The 12,540-nt window shown below is 62.2% G+C and overlaps 1 protein-coding gene across 1 annotated transcript; it reads left to right on the top strand.

The window, feature by feature from the left end:
• The first annotated feature begins 5,556 nt into the window (after window positions 1-5,556).
• Window positions 5,557-10,249, top strand: MYL3 (myosin light chain 3). Its single transcript, XM_062200146.1, has 7 exons — window positions 5,557-5,763; window positions 7,904-7,931; window positions 8,056-8,205; window positions 8,776-8,949; window positions 9,714-9,791; window positions 9,892-9,934; window positions 10,031-10,249. The coding sequence occupies exons 1-6, from the start codon at window positions 5,620-5,622 to the stop codon at window positions 9,918-9,920; spliced, it is 603 nt and encodes a 200-aa protein (XP_062056130.1). The 5' UTR covers window positions 5,557-5,619; the 3' UTR covers window positions 9,921-9,934; window positions 10,031-10,249.
• Window positions 10,250-12,540: the final 2,291 nt, after the last annotated feature.

Below are 12,540 nucleotides of genomic sequence, written 5' to 3'. Positions count from 1 at the left end.
CAAACTGCATCCCCTTGTCCAGTCACACACACATTCCCTGGCAGTGTCAGTGCACCCTCCTCAATTCAGGGGCTCTTTGGAGAAGTAGAGGCAAGGAGAGGGAGGCGTGGGGCCTCGGGCCCGGGGTCCAGCAGAGCCCCCACCGGCAGCCTGGAGCAGCCATGGCCCTCTCTTCCAAGGCCAGCTCGAGTCGGTGCACCCTCCTTCCCCTCCCTCAGCGTGTCCAGGTGGGGTTTCTGGTCATCTCAGGCCACTGCTGCGTCCCTGCAAACCTCAATAGCAGCTCCCAGACCCCGATCCTAAAAGGGGACTCTTTTTTTTTCTTCCAAGGACAATAAATATTTGCTCTTTGGGAGACTGCTGGTGGGAGAGTACAGGGTTTGGCCCAGTGGCAGGGAATGTCCAGGGCAGTTCAGGGAGGCCACAGGCCATGCGGTGTGGGGGAGGGGCCGGGCTCCCGTCCGGAAGCTGGAGCAGCAGGCAGAGCTGGGGAGCTGGGGCTCAGGGCTCGCTCAACTCCCTTCCCTCTGACCCCAGCTCCAGACCTTCGATTTCTTGGCTTCCATTTTGGATCCGTCTGCCCCATACCTGACCCTTTTTCGGCTCCCGCCCACCCCTGACAGCCCCGTGTGCTTCTGTGTTCAGAGCACGCGGCCCAGCCTGTCATCTCACTCGCTAGGCCACAGAAGTTCAGGGTCCCGGACACGCTCTCGCTGGGCCGCCGAGCCCAGGGCTCCTACCCTCTAGGCCTGGCCCCTGACAACAGACCACATATGCTGGAGACCAGGGCTGGGCCCTCTTTCTGTCACAGACCCGGCCTGGCCCACGCTGTCCCCATACCGTCCCCCAACAGGCCCTGGAGGCTCCTGCCTGCCACCCCTCCCTCACGCTGAACCGGGCTCCCAAATATAGCGGCCGTGGCCACAGCCGGCCAGGACACCACAGCCCCAAGCGTCAGTCCTGGGCCAGGATCAGAGGGGCAGGAGCTGATTATAGGTCCCTGGGCCAAACCCGGGACTTGCCTGCCAGCCCGCTGGGCCCTGCCACCCCCACCCCTGGAACCACAAGGTTGGAGCATCTGGTCCCCGTCAGCACAGTGGGCAGAGGGAGGGGCTTGCGAGCTGCGCTTGGCCTGCCGAGGACAGAGTTGTCTGTGTGCAGCGAGGGGGCAGTGATGATGGGCCTCGGGGGGCAGAGAATGTCCTCTGAGCCTGGGACCGCGGGCCCCTCCTGTGGCCATTGTACAGATGGGGAGACTGAGGCCAAGAGAAGCAGGGACCAGCCTGGGTCCCAAGGATGCAGGCAGTCTCCTGCCTTTCCTTTGAGTGCGCATTCCCATCTTTCAAGGCCTGGGGCTGTGCCTCCGGGAAGCAGGCCACATCCTGTTGGTGGCAGAGCAGCTTTGCTGGGAAGTCCTCCTTGGAGTCAGACTTTCACCCTAGCTTCCAGGGCCGTGAGACGGTGCAGAAATCCATCTTCTGGTCCTCGTGGCTGCCTCGTGACACCTCCAGACAGAGCTGCCGGGCAGCCCTTGTCCCCCCTGGACCATGGGCCTCCGCATCTGTGTGGCTGAGCCGGGCCCTGGGAGCCCCACGTGCGGTCAGGGTTCACAGCGCCCCGCGTGTGTGGCGGTGGACTCACACCTATGTGGACGTACACGTGGGCCCTGGTGGGTGAGCTGCAGCCCACGAGGCTGCCCAAGCCAGGGCAGGGTCTCCGGGACCTGCTGCAAAGCAACATTTGACCTACTTCTAAGGCTCTGGGTCTGGCCCAGGCCGCGTTCTTGACTCCTCCGGGAAGTGTGGGCCTGCGTCCCAGCCCAGAGGCTGTGGGCCAGGAGGGGCGGGCCGGGGCGGGCCGGGGCTGCCTGTGGAGCCTGCGGCCTGGGGGACAAGGGCACGTGGGGAGCCCGGCCCCCCTCCCCTGCCTCTGAGACCCAAGGGACAGCCAGGCCTTACCCCTGCCTCCTCCACGAGGCTGCCATACTCAGGGTGAGGGGTATTCCTCGGGAGGTCTGCCAGGCACCCACCCGGCTGTTCACCAAGAGCTTAACTCAGCTCGGCCTTGTCCGCACAGGAGAGCGGGCAGGGCTGATCTGGAAATTCACTGGTCCTGATCCAGGGTCCAGGGTCCTGGGGACTGGGTTTGATTTACAGCCCTGTATCTGGGGTTTATGGTCCTGGATATTAGGTCTGGGGTCTGTACTTGAGGTTAAGGGCTTGGCCTCCTGGGTTGTGGAGTTTGGGTGACAGGACCCAAGTCTGGATGGAGTCAAGTCCTGGATTTGAGGTTATGGGTTCTGAGTTTGGGGTTCAGATTGTGAGACCTAGTCTGGGCTCTCAGTTTGGAGTTCCATGTTCCAATTCTGGGGTCTTGGTTGGGATCCTCAGTTCTGCAATTCGAGTTCGTTCTCATCCCTTCTGCGCCCCCTACTGGCTGGTCGTGGACGTCACCCTTACCTCTTCAGCTCTGGCAGGGTCCAGCCAAGGGCTGAGGGGAGTGGCGGAGGGAGAGGCCTGAGCTGAGCTGGGCTTGGGGCAGCCAATGGCTGCATTCCTGTCCTGGGGTGCCCTCTGCGGTCCCCAGAGCACCTGTCAGTCGGCTGGCAAATTCCCCGCTCCAGGGATGGGGTTTGGCAGGGGAGTGCTATCCCCCTGGGAAAGGTGGGGAAGTTGAGCTATTTGGGACATTTGTCTGCTCAACATCTATGGAGTGTCAACTGTGTACCACCAGCCCTGGGGATAGAACAGAACTCCCTCCTGGGACTGCTGACCCTAAGGCAGGGAGGACACACGGAGAGAGACAGATGGGGCAGGGGGAGAGGGCCCAGTGTCATCTGAGGTGGCCTCTTAGATGTCCAAGATGGTGACAACTCATTGAGACAAAGCAGAGACAGGGAGCAAGGGTTTTAGGGGGATGACACAGCCTGGGGGCATTGGTGGGGGGACTAGGGCAGCAAGACCTTGGAAGGAGGCCAGCATGTAGGCAGCCAGGGCTCCCTTGCCTCAATCCGCAGGCCCCTTGGAGGTTGGGGCCCACTCTTCCTCTTGGCTGGGGGGCACGGAAGGTAAGGTGGCTGCCCCCAGAGAAGGCTCTGGAACGGACTCAGATGTCAGAGCTGGCGGAAGCAGAGGGGACAGGGTTCGGATCCCTGCCCTCTGCTCACAGGGCCCCCAGGCCCAGGGTCTTGGTCTTGTCTGTTAAGCTGTTCTTCCTGGAGAGTGTGAGGCTCAGGCTGTGACCTGTCCTTGCTGCCCACCAATACCCACCTCGCCCTCCCTCCACCCTGTTTCCCTGGCCACCTGCCTTGCTCCTGGACTGTGACAGCCAATCCTGCAGGTAGTAAAGGGGACAGGCCCCCAGCAGGGCGTGGGGACAGAGGAGCGGGGCAGGCTCCTGCAGAGTCTCTGCTGGGGCTTGGCAGTCGTGAGAGCTTTGGGGTGGTCCTGCGGGTGAGCTGGAGGGCACCGGTGGGAGTGTTCCGAGCCAGCACTCTGCCCGCCAATGGCCCAGCTGCAGCCTCCATCAGAACCCTGGAGAGGGGGCAAGGTGGCTGCATGCGGCCTGTCCACACTGCAGGGCCGCACCCGCCCTGTGCATGAGGGAAGGGGACCGAGACACCCCCTACCCCGGCCACCAACAGCCACCTATGGGCAGAGGAAGGTGGTACTGCATGAGCCTGCCCACCCCAATCACAGACGTGGAAACCAGGCTTAGCTGGGTGGTTTCAAGGGGCAATTCCGAGTGATCCTATGGGTATCCTCTGTCCTGGGCCTCGGTTTCCCCCTTGATGAATGGAAAGGGGTTGGGTAGTATCTCGTTGGCTAGGTCTGTGGGTGGCTGGGACCCCCAGGGGACGTCCTGAGTCAGTGGTCCTGAGGATGGGCGGGTCTGGGCAGTGTGGCAGCCCGAGACCTCTCCTTGTGTGTCCCCCTCGTTGTTCTCCCCCATGGTATTTCTGGCCGTCTTTGCAGACCCTCCCCCCTTCTCTTTCCTTCTCAATACTCTTGCCAAACATCTGGAAGAAAAGTGAAAAACTTGCCCCCTCCAGCCCCGGATGTTGTCAGATTTCCACATGTGGGGTGTTCTGCCCTCCAGATGATGGGAGGAGTGTGCCAGGCGGGGCGGGGGGCAACCCTGGACCGATGCCCCCTCACTGTAGGGCTGAGTGACTGGACGAGAGGGACCCAGAGGGCCAGCAGAAAGAGCACGGGGGTGCTCCAGGGGGAGGCCCTGGTGAAGAGCGGGCTCGCCGCACCCCTCTCCCCACCCAGGACATCCCTCAGGGCCCGAGTGGGGGAGTGCCGCCTCTGAAGTCTGTATCAAAGGCTCCAGGCCTTAAAAATAACCAGTAACACCTCCTTCCCACCCCCGTCACAGGCGCAGGGCAGGGAGCAGAGCCCAATGTGTCTGCAAGATGTCCCCCTGCTTGTGCTGGAAGAGCCCCCCCCACTCCCCAAAGTGTGGCCTGGCCAGCTGGTACCATCTCTGCTGTCTGCCCAGGGCTGGGCACCGAGGGATGGGACCAGGAGCTTGGCACTTCAGGGTGAGTACAAGGGGCAGGGATAGGGCTGAGCATCCTGGACTGGACCTCGGGGTTCCTCGGAGCTGCAGCCCCCCCACCACCACCACCACCAAGGACCCCGTCAGAAATGTCTGCAGAGAAGTGTGGCGCCATGAGAACAGCACCTGAGAGAGCTGCCTGGAAGAGGGGGAGGTGGGGGGGGCAGGCTTTGATTGTATCAGGCGGAGAAGGGGCAAGGTGTGGGAGTGGTGGGGTGGGGGTGGGGTACTGTGACTCCAAAGCTCTGGTGGGAGCCAGGCCCCGGGGTGCGCAGGGGACTATGGAGAGGCAGGAAGTCTGAGAAACCAGCCTCAGAGCCAGGCCTGGACAGCTGCCCTCACCACAGCAGCACCCCTTCTACTGGGGTGCCCCCAGAGACCCTGGGGCCCATAGCGAGGCCTCAGCTGCCTGCCATGACCAGACATTCACACAGGCATGAAGAGACATCCAGACATAAACACAGAGCAGCCACACTCACAGGCACACAGACACGTGCACCATGTCAACGGCAGCTACAGACCCTCAGCCCCCCTCCCCCCCAACTCACAGAAAGGCCCCCAGACTCAGCACCGCCTCTCCCCATGGGCTCAGACACAGACGCCGGGAATCCCACACGCAGATGGGAAGTGTATGCAACGCCAGGATGCCCTTAGGTAGTCCCAGTCCTTCCAGCCGCACAACAACCTTCCGCACCTGCTGGGTTTATTGGCCCGTGGAGGGCGGCAGGGCCGTGCGAGGGCTGTGCCTGGAGCGTGTGTGTGTGCCGTGTTCAGCACTGGCCTCCGTCCAGCCTGCGCCTCCCCAACAGGTGACTGGGAGGAATGAAGAGCCCTCCCCCCTCTCCGACCCATTCCTGGGCCTGAACAATGCCCTCTCCAGGCCCCAAAATAGCCCCTGAGCTTAGCCAATGTCCTTTTATGGCCCTGTCCCTATTGTGCCCTGTGGGGTGGGGCTGGGGTCATGGGCACGCAGGCAGGATAAAGGGCCAGGCACGGTAGGCTCACCTACCCTGATCCACCTCCTTCCCTCTGCGTCCCTCTGTGCTTGTGGCCCCCATGGCCCCCAAAAAGCCTGATCCCAAGAAGGACGAGGCCAAGGCCGCTCCCAAAGCGGCGGCTCCAGCACCCGCACCTGCGCCCGCTCCCGCTCCAGAACCCGAGCGCCCCAAGGAGGCAGAGTTCGACGCCTCCAAGATCAAGGTGGGTGTGGGAGCTGGCCTGTGGCAGGAGCAGCAGGGCAGCAAAGTGGATCCCAGGGTGGCCCAGGTCGGGCTCCAGAAGCGAGCACTGAGCTGAAACTAGAAGCTTCTGTGCAGAGGTCAGAGGAGCCCTGGCTGCAGCAGGAGAGGCGGGGGCTGTCGGGACTCCTCTAGTCCTGCTGAGTGCCCAGTGCACTCGAGGGGTGAAGTCCAGCCTGGGCTTTGAAAGAATGTCTTTTTGGCGGCTTTGGAAACGGAATCTTCCTTGCCTCTCTGAGCTTCCCTTGCTGGGGAAGTCCTAAAGCCAGCTGTCCTCCCCAAACCCCAGCAGCCAGGTGCAGAGGGTCCTTGTCCAGCTGGGGGCCCCAAGCCCATGCGAAGCCCCCCAGGGTTCAAGGAGTGGGGAGGAAGAGGAGGCAGAGCCCCTGCCCCCGGCTGGGTCCCACTCACCCCTGCCAAGGTCACTGAGCCCAGGGCTGGTGGAGCCCAGCTTTTAGGTGGGGAAATCAAGGCAGAGGCTGGGAGTCAACATCCTGAAAGCCGTGCAGAGAGCAGGCTGTAGAGCTTGTGACCAGTGGCCCCAGGAGCCCTGCCTGGCTGGGGAGTCCCCCCAGAGTCTAAACTTGGAGCCCGAGCCACGACTGCCACCTGTGGCATCCACATAGCGGCACGCACCCCTCGTCCTGTCTGCTCCCTGTTCTCAGCTGGCCACCAGCCACTGCCGCCTTGGCTGCCTCCTAAAGGGCCCTGTGGAGCCCGCCCTGCCCCCACACGCCCAGCCAGGCTTGCACGCAGCTGCACTGATCCACCCCTGTTCACCAGCCGTGTCCCTCGGGACGAGAGTTCAAATCCCAACTTGGCGCCAGCACCATTGCCAGGCTCCCGCACTGCTCGGGGCTTGGCTCTCTCAGCCGTGCGAGGGGGCGATCAGCACCCCCCGTGCAGGGCTGCCAGGAAGCGTTCCGAGCAGATGCACCTCGGGTGCTCCAGGCTTGTGTCCTGTGGGCTGTCTGGTGAGGCCGTGACCACCGAGGGATCCACGGAGGCATCAGGCAGGCTCCCTGTGTCTGCGGCTGGCACCGACTCTGCTCTGTGGGACAGAGAAAACGGCAGCCTCCCTGTGCTCCCTCTGCCCCCGACCAGGCTGGCAGGTGGAGGGCAGGCAGGCTTTGCAGGGAGCCCAGGGAGCCCAGGGAACCCCATCGCAGCAGGTTTCCTGGCGGAGAAAACACTCAGCCAGGAATGAACTTGTTTTCCCTCATGCTGGGTCGAGCCAGAAGCCAGGAGGGAAAACCGTGGCCGGGCAGCAGGGACAGGTGTCCCCCTGCACTATGCCCAGTGGCACTTGGTGGGGCTCCAAGGGCGCAGTGGCGGGGGAGGTGCCAGCCATGACCCTTCCCCCACGCTTTTTCCTTGTGCGACGTTGACCTTGGGGCAAGTGACTACAGAGATAAAAATAGACCTGGTATCGGGTGAGGAGGGGGACACTGGGTCCCAGGAGGCCTACTGACCGCCAGGTGGACTCAGTAAACACTGGGCTGTGCTGCCCTGGCCCTGTGCTGCCCTGGGCATGGTAGGGCTGGGGGGAGGCACTGCCCTAGGGACCACAAAGTGTGAGACACAGGTAAAGGCAGCGATGTGAGTGACAGCTCAGCTTCAGGGGGTCCGGGGGCCTCTGTGAGGGGTCAACACGTGCACACACACACCTGCATACATGCTGCCGTGTGGACAGAGCCCTCTGCTTACCCCTGCCTTGCTGAGACTCCTGTTTTACTCGTGTCAACAGTTCTGCCCACTGCGTCCCAGGCCCTGGGCAAGCCACAGATGTCTACAACTAGAGGCGTCGGTGAGGCCTACCTGGACTGGGCTCTTGGGGTGCTGGGATTCCCTCCTCAGTGCCACCCCAGCCACGGCCCCCAGACAACAGTGTCTGTGGACACAAAGTCTCCAGGGTAGGGGTAGCTGGGGAGGGCTGGGGAGGCAGGAAGGTATGAAGGTACAAGACAGGTGGTCCCAGGCAGTGCAGGCAGGGATGCTGTAATGGGGGCGGGGCTGCAGCCGGCTCTGGCCACACAGTGACCAGGAGGAGGCCCCGCCCCATCCTTTGAGCCAGGTACCAAGACTTTGGGCTCTCTTTGCAGATCGAGTTCACGCCAGAGCAGATTGAAGGTGAGCAGGGGTTGTGGGGTTGGGCCCAGGGTTCTGGCGGTGGTGGTGGTGGTGGGTGGATGGGTGGGGGCATGGGCTGGGCACTATCTGGGAGTGACCCCGCCTCACTGCCCTCTCCTGGCAGAGTTCAAGGAAGCCTTCATGCTGTTCGACCGCACACCCAAGGGTGAGATGAAGATCACATACGGGCAGTGCGGAGACGTCCTGCGGGCACTGGGCCAGAACCCCACGCAGGCTGAAGTGCTCCGGGTCCTGGGGAAGCCGAAGCAGGAAGGTAGTGCACTTGCCCCGAGAGCCCCCACGAAAAGTCTCTCCCTGGGGAGATGGTCAGAACCTCCCAGGCATGGATATCCCCCGCTGTCCAGAGGAGGGCACTGAACCCAGTTGCAGGGTCATGCTCCCAAGGTGATGAGCGGTGATGGTGTGGCTAGACCCCCTGGCCGCATGCTGACTCCCCTGGCCACAGGGGACAATACCAGGGCCAGCCAGCTTCAGTGGCCGGACTCAGGGCAGAGCAGGGTCGCAGGCGCTCCCTGCCCCTCCTGGCATCCCCTGTGTTTCTCTCTGCCTCAGCTCCACCGTGGCCATGGGCTCCAAGTCCCAGGGAAGCCTCTGATGGGCCCTGAGCCATCACAGGGGAGGGGGAGGGGGAGGTCTATTGGAAAATGGCGCGAAGGGCAGAGCGCTTCAGGAAAGGAGCCAAGGACTCCTGCACAGAGCCCCCTGGCGAAGGGCTGTTAACAGTGCACTTCCGGGTGGTCGGAGAAGTGGCGCGCTGTGTGCTTTGGGGCGGTCTTCCGGACTGTGCGCCTCACCCACTGGGGCTCGGGCCGTATCTCTGCAGAGCTCAACACCAAACTGATGGACTTCGACACGTTCCTGCCCATGCTGCAGCACATCGCCAAGAACAAGGACACTGGCACCTACGAGGACTTCGTGGAGGGGCTGCGGGTCTTCGACAAGGAGGGCAACGGCACGGTCATGGGCGCGGAGCTCCGCCACGTGCTGGCCACTCTGGGTGAGGGCGGCCTCTGTCCCACCCCCACCCCTTCTTCCAGGGCACACCGCCAGGCCTGGGCCCGTGTCTCAAGTGTGAAGTGAGGCGACGCAGTCACGGTGTCCCCCTTCCCCGCCTCGCAACATGTCATGTAGGGGGGTGATAAAGAAAGTGTGTTGGTGCAGCTCACAGGCCCAGAAGGCAAGGGGACCGCTGTAGAGGCAGGGCAGGGCAGGACCAAGTCAGCTCTGGTGTCCTCGCTCCTAGGTCAGATTCCATGGCCACAGCTCAGGTGAGGGAGGGGGGCGTCCTGACGTTGGTAGGGCCCTGGGCACGCCCCGCCTACTGTGTGCTGCTCTCTGGGGTTGTGGGTGGGTGGATGGGAGGCTGGGGGAGGTGTGGGGAAGGGGAGCTTGCAGATGGTGCTCTGAGACGGGGACCAGCACAGGAAAGGGCCCGACTTGTCTGGGGAGCTGAGGGTGGTCTTAGTCCCCTCCACAATCATTCCCCACGGTCCCCAGCACCACCCCCTGGACCCTTCCTCTAGCCTCATGGCGCTGCTTCCTCCTGGCAGAGGGAGTCCCTGGCAGCATGGGGACAGGGGATGCACACCCTGGTCGTCTGTACAGCGAGATGCTCAGGCTTACAGGAGGCAGGGGTCTGTGCCTGGGGGCCACGGGTTCTGCTGGCCTCAGCACCGGGGGTGAGGGCCAAGGCCTTGGGAGCAAAGCTGGTCGTGTGGGTGCACCTGCAAACGGAGCTGACTCAGCCTCCCACCCCCGCAGGCGAGAGGCTGACAGAAGACGAGGTGGAGAAACTGATGGCGGGTCAGGAGGACTCCAACGGCTGCATCAACTACGAAGGTGGGCTTGGTGCCGGCGGGGGCCTCTGGGGCGGGGGGCGAGGGACCCAGGCCGGCGCCCAAGGCTGCCCGGTGCTGAAGCCCTGCCCCTTTCTTCCCAGCATTCGTGAAGCACATCATGGCCAGCTGAGCCTCTCACCCCAGGTGAGAACCCTACTCCCCTCCAGCCCTGCTGCGCCGCCACCTCCGGCTCTGTGGCCTTGATCGGCCCCTGTAACCCGCGGCTGCCTTTGCCCGCAGGGAGACCAGGGAGGCCGTGCAGGGGACAGCTCGCCTTCTGTGCACGGTGCTGACACCGGAGGCCTGGAGTTGGGGGAAGGAGGCGAGAGCATCCGGACTCCTGCGCCAGCCCTCAGGCCTCCGCATGGCGGTCGTCTCTGGCCCTGTGGGGCTGGGCTTACCCGGTACTGCATCCCTGTCTCCTTCGTGAGCCTCATGAATAAACGGCTGGCTTCTTTTCTTCCTGGCTGTCTTCCTTCTTCCTCTTTTCTTCCTTCCTTCTTCCCTTCATCCCTCCATTCCTTCCTTCCCTTGCTCTCTGGCTCTTTCTAAAAAGATTTATGCATTTATTTGAAAGCCAGAGAGACAGAGAGATCTTCCATCCATTGGTTTACTCCCCCAATGTCCACAGCAGACAGGGCTGCACTAGGCTGAAGCCAGCGGCTGGAAGCCCACTTGGCTCTCTCATGTGGGTGGCAGGAGTTCAAGCTCTTGGGCCATCTGCTGTTGCCCTCCCAGGCACTTTGGCAGGAAGCTGGATCAGAAGTGGCGCTGTGGGATGCCAGTGTGGCAGGCGGCGGGTTAGCCCACTGTGCCATCACACCAGCCCCCCCTTCCTTCCTCCCGTCCTTCTTTCCTCTCCACGTCCCTTTGATTAACTCTGTAAGATCTCTGGGTCATTCTATTAGTCAACTTTTTCTTACCATAACAAAGTACTTGAGACAGACTACGTATGAAGAAAATAGTTTATTTCACTCACAGTTTTGTAGGCTGAAAGTCCAAAGAGCATGGTGTAGGCTCTGGCGAGGGCCCCACGTGGGCAGCGGAGCATGTGGGGCAGTGATCAGGTCTTGAACCGGGAAGCAGAGGGAGAGGTGGGTGGGGCCAGGCTTCCTCTGGAGAGAAACTTAACCCATCTGAGGCCCCCAGTGACACAAGGCCCCACCTCTTAAAGGTTCCATCACCTCCCAGGGCTACCACCCTCCCTGGGGACCATGCCTCCAGCACATGGACTCTTGGGGACACCAAAAATGTCCAAGCCACCCTGGCGTTGCCATTGGGGTGGGAGTGGGGTTGCCCTGGGGGACGTCTTGGTTCCCTTTCTGCCTTGTGGAGATGGAAGCCAGCCGTGCCCCCTAATCCAGGGATGGCAGCCCTCTCTGAGCTGCCGTCTCACTACACGGCACCACAGGGCATTGGCCCAGAGCCACCCATGTCATAGGTGCGGAAGCTGAGCCCAGCACAGGGAGTGCTTTGCGAGTGGGTGGCAGGGCTGGAGGGGCCTCAGCCCTGCCCTGACTCAGATGGGGACAGTGAGGCACCCTGCTTGCAGCATGACTGCAGGCTGTAAAGTTGTCCGCCAGTGGTTCCTCAGTGGAAGACAGTGTGCACCCCCTGCCCCAGCCCCACACCCTGCTCCGGGGCTGGGGACCTCCCTAGGGCATTGAAGCCAGCAGGGAGAGTGAGGGAAAGCTTCCTGGAGGAGGGGCTCCACACAGGTTTGATAGGGAGAAAGAGCAGTCCCCTACAGAGAAGCAGGGATAGGGTCCCTAGGGATAGGGAGGGTGGGGGAATCAGGGGCTCTGAGTGGGGAGGGGCCATGTAAGGTAGGAAGCAGCTTGCAGGCCAGGAGTGCCCAGGAGGTCAGGTGCACTTACACAGCCCGATGGGGCGTGAGTGTGTCTGCTTGTGAGATGTGTGTGTGAGAGCAAGGTCAAGGGCCGGGCATGTGGGGTGTGTGTGTGTGTGTGTTTGTGTGCGCAGGTGTGGGTATGCATGTGGGGGAAGTCTGTCATTGGAGTCCTTGGCATCTTCCTTTCTTTTTTTTTTTTTTTTTTTTTTTGACAGGCAGAGTGGACAGTGAGAGAGAGAGAGAGAGACAGAGAGAAAGGTCTTCCTTTTTGCCGTTGGTTCACCCTCCAATGGCCGCCGCGGTAGCGCGCTGCGGCCGGCGCACCGCGCTGTTCTGAAGGCAGGAGCCAGGTGCTTCTCCTGGTCTCCCATGGAGTGCAGGACCCAAGGACTTGGGCCATCCTCCACTGCACTCCCTGGCCACAGCAGAGAGCTGGCCTGGAAGAGGGGCAACCGGGACAGGATCGGTGCCCCGACCGGAACTAGAACCCGGTGTGCCGGCGCCGCAAGGCGGAGGATTAGCCTGTTGAGCCATGGCGCCGGCCGGCATCTTCCTTTCACTCAGCACTTATTAAGCACCTGCTGTGTGTGAGGCTCTGTTGTAGGCCTGGGGAGCCCTGCAGAGGAGAAAGCACTCATGGAGTTGCACAGACCCAAGGAAGCACCAGACTGTGAGGGGTCAAATAGTGACGAGGGAGGGCTGAGCAGGAATGTGCAGCCAGGCGGGGGCTGTGGAGTGTGTGCATGTGTGTGTGTGCACATGTGTGTATGTGTGTACAGGAAGGGAATCCTGGCATATGCTACAATGTGGACAGACTCTGAGAGGTTATGCAAATAACTCAGTCACAAGACAAATGCTGTATGGCCCTGCTCTGCAGAGCTCCTGCCATAGCCACAGC

Source organism: Lepus europaeus, chromosome 9 (assembly GCF_033115175.1).
Source record: "Lepus europaeus isolate LE1 chromosome 9, mLepTim1.pri, whole genome shotgun sequence".
In the NCBI taxonomy this organism is placed as follows: domain Eukaryota; kingdom Metazoa; phylum Chordata; class Mammalia; order Lagomorpha; family Leporidae; genus Lepus; species Lepus europaeus.
This window is presented reverse-complemented; position numbering and strand designations above follow the sequence as displayed.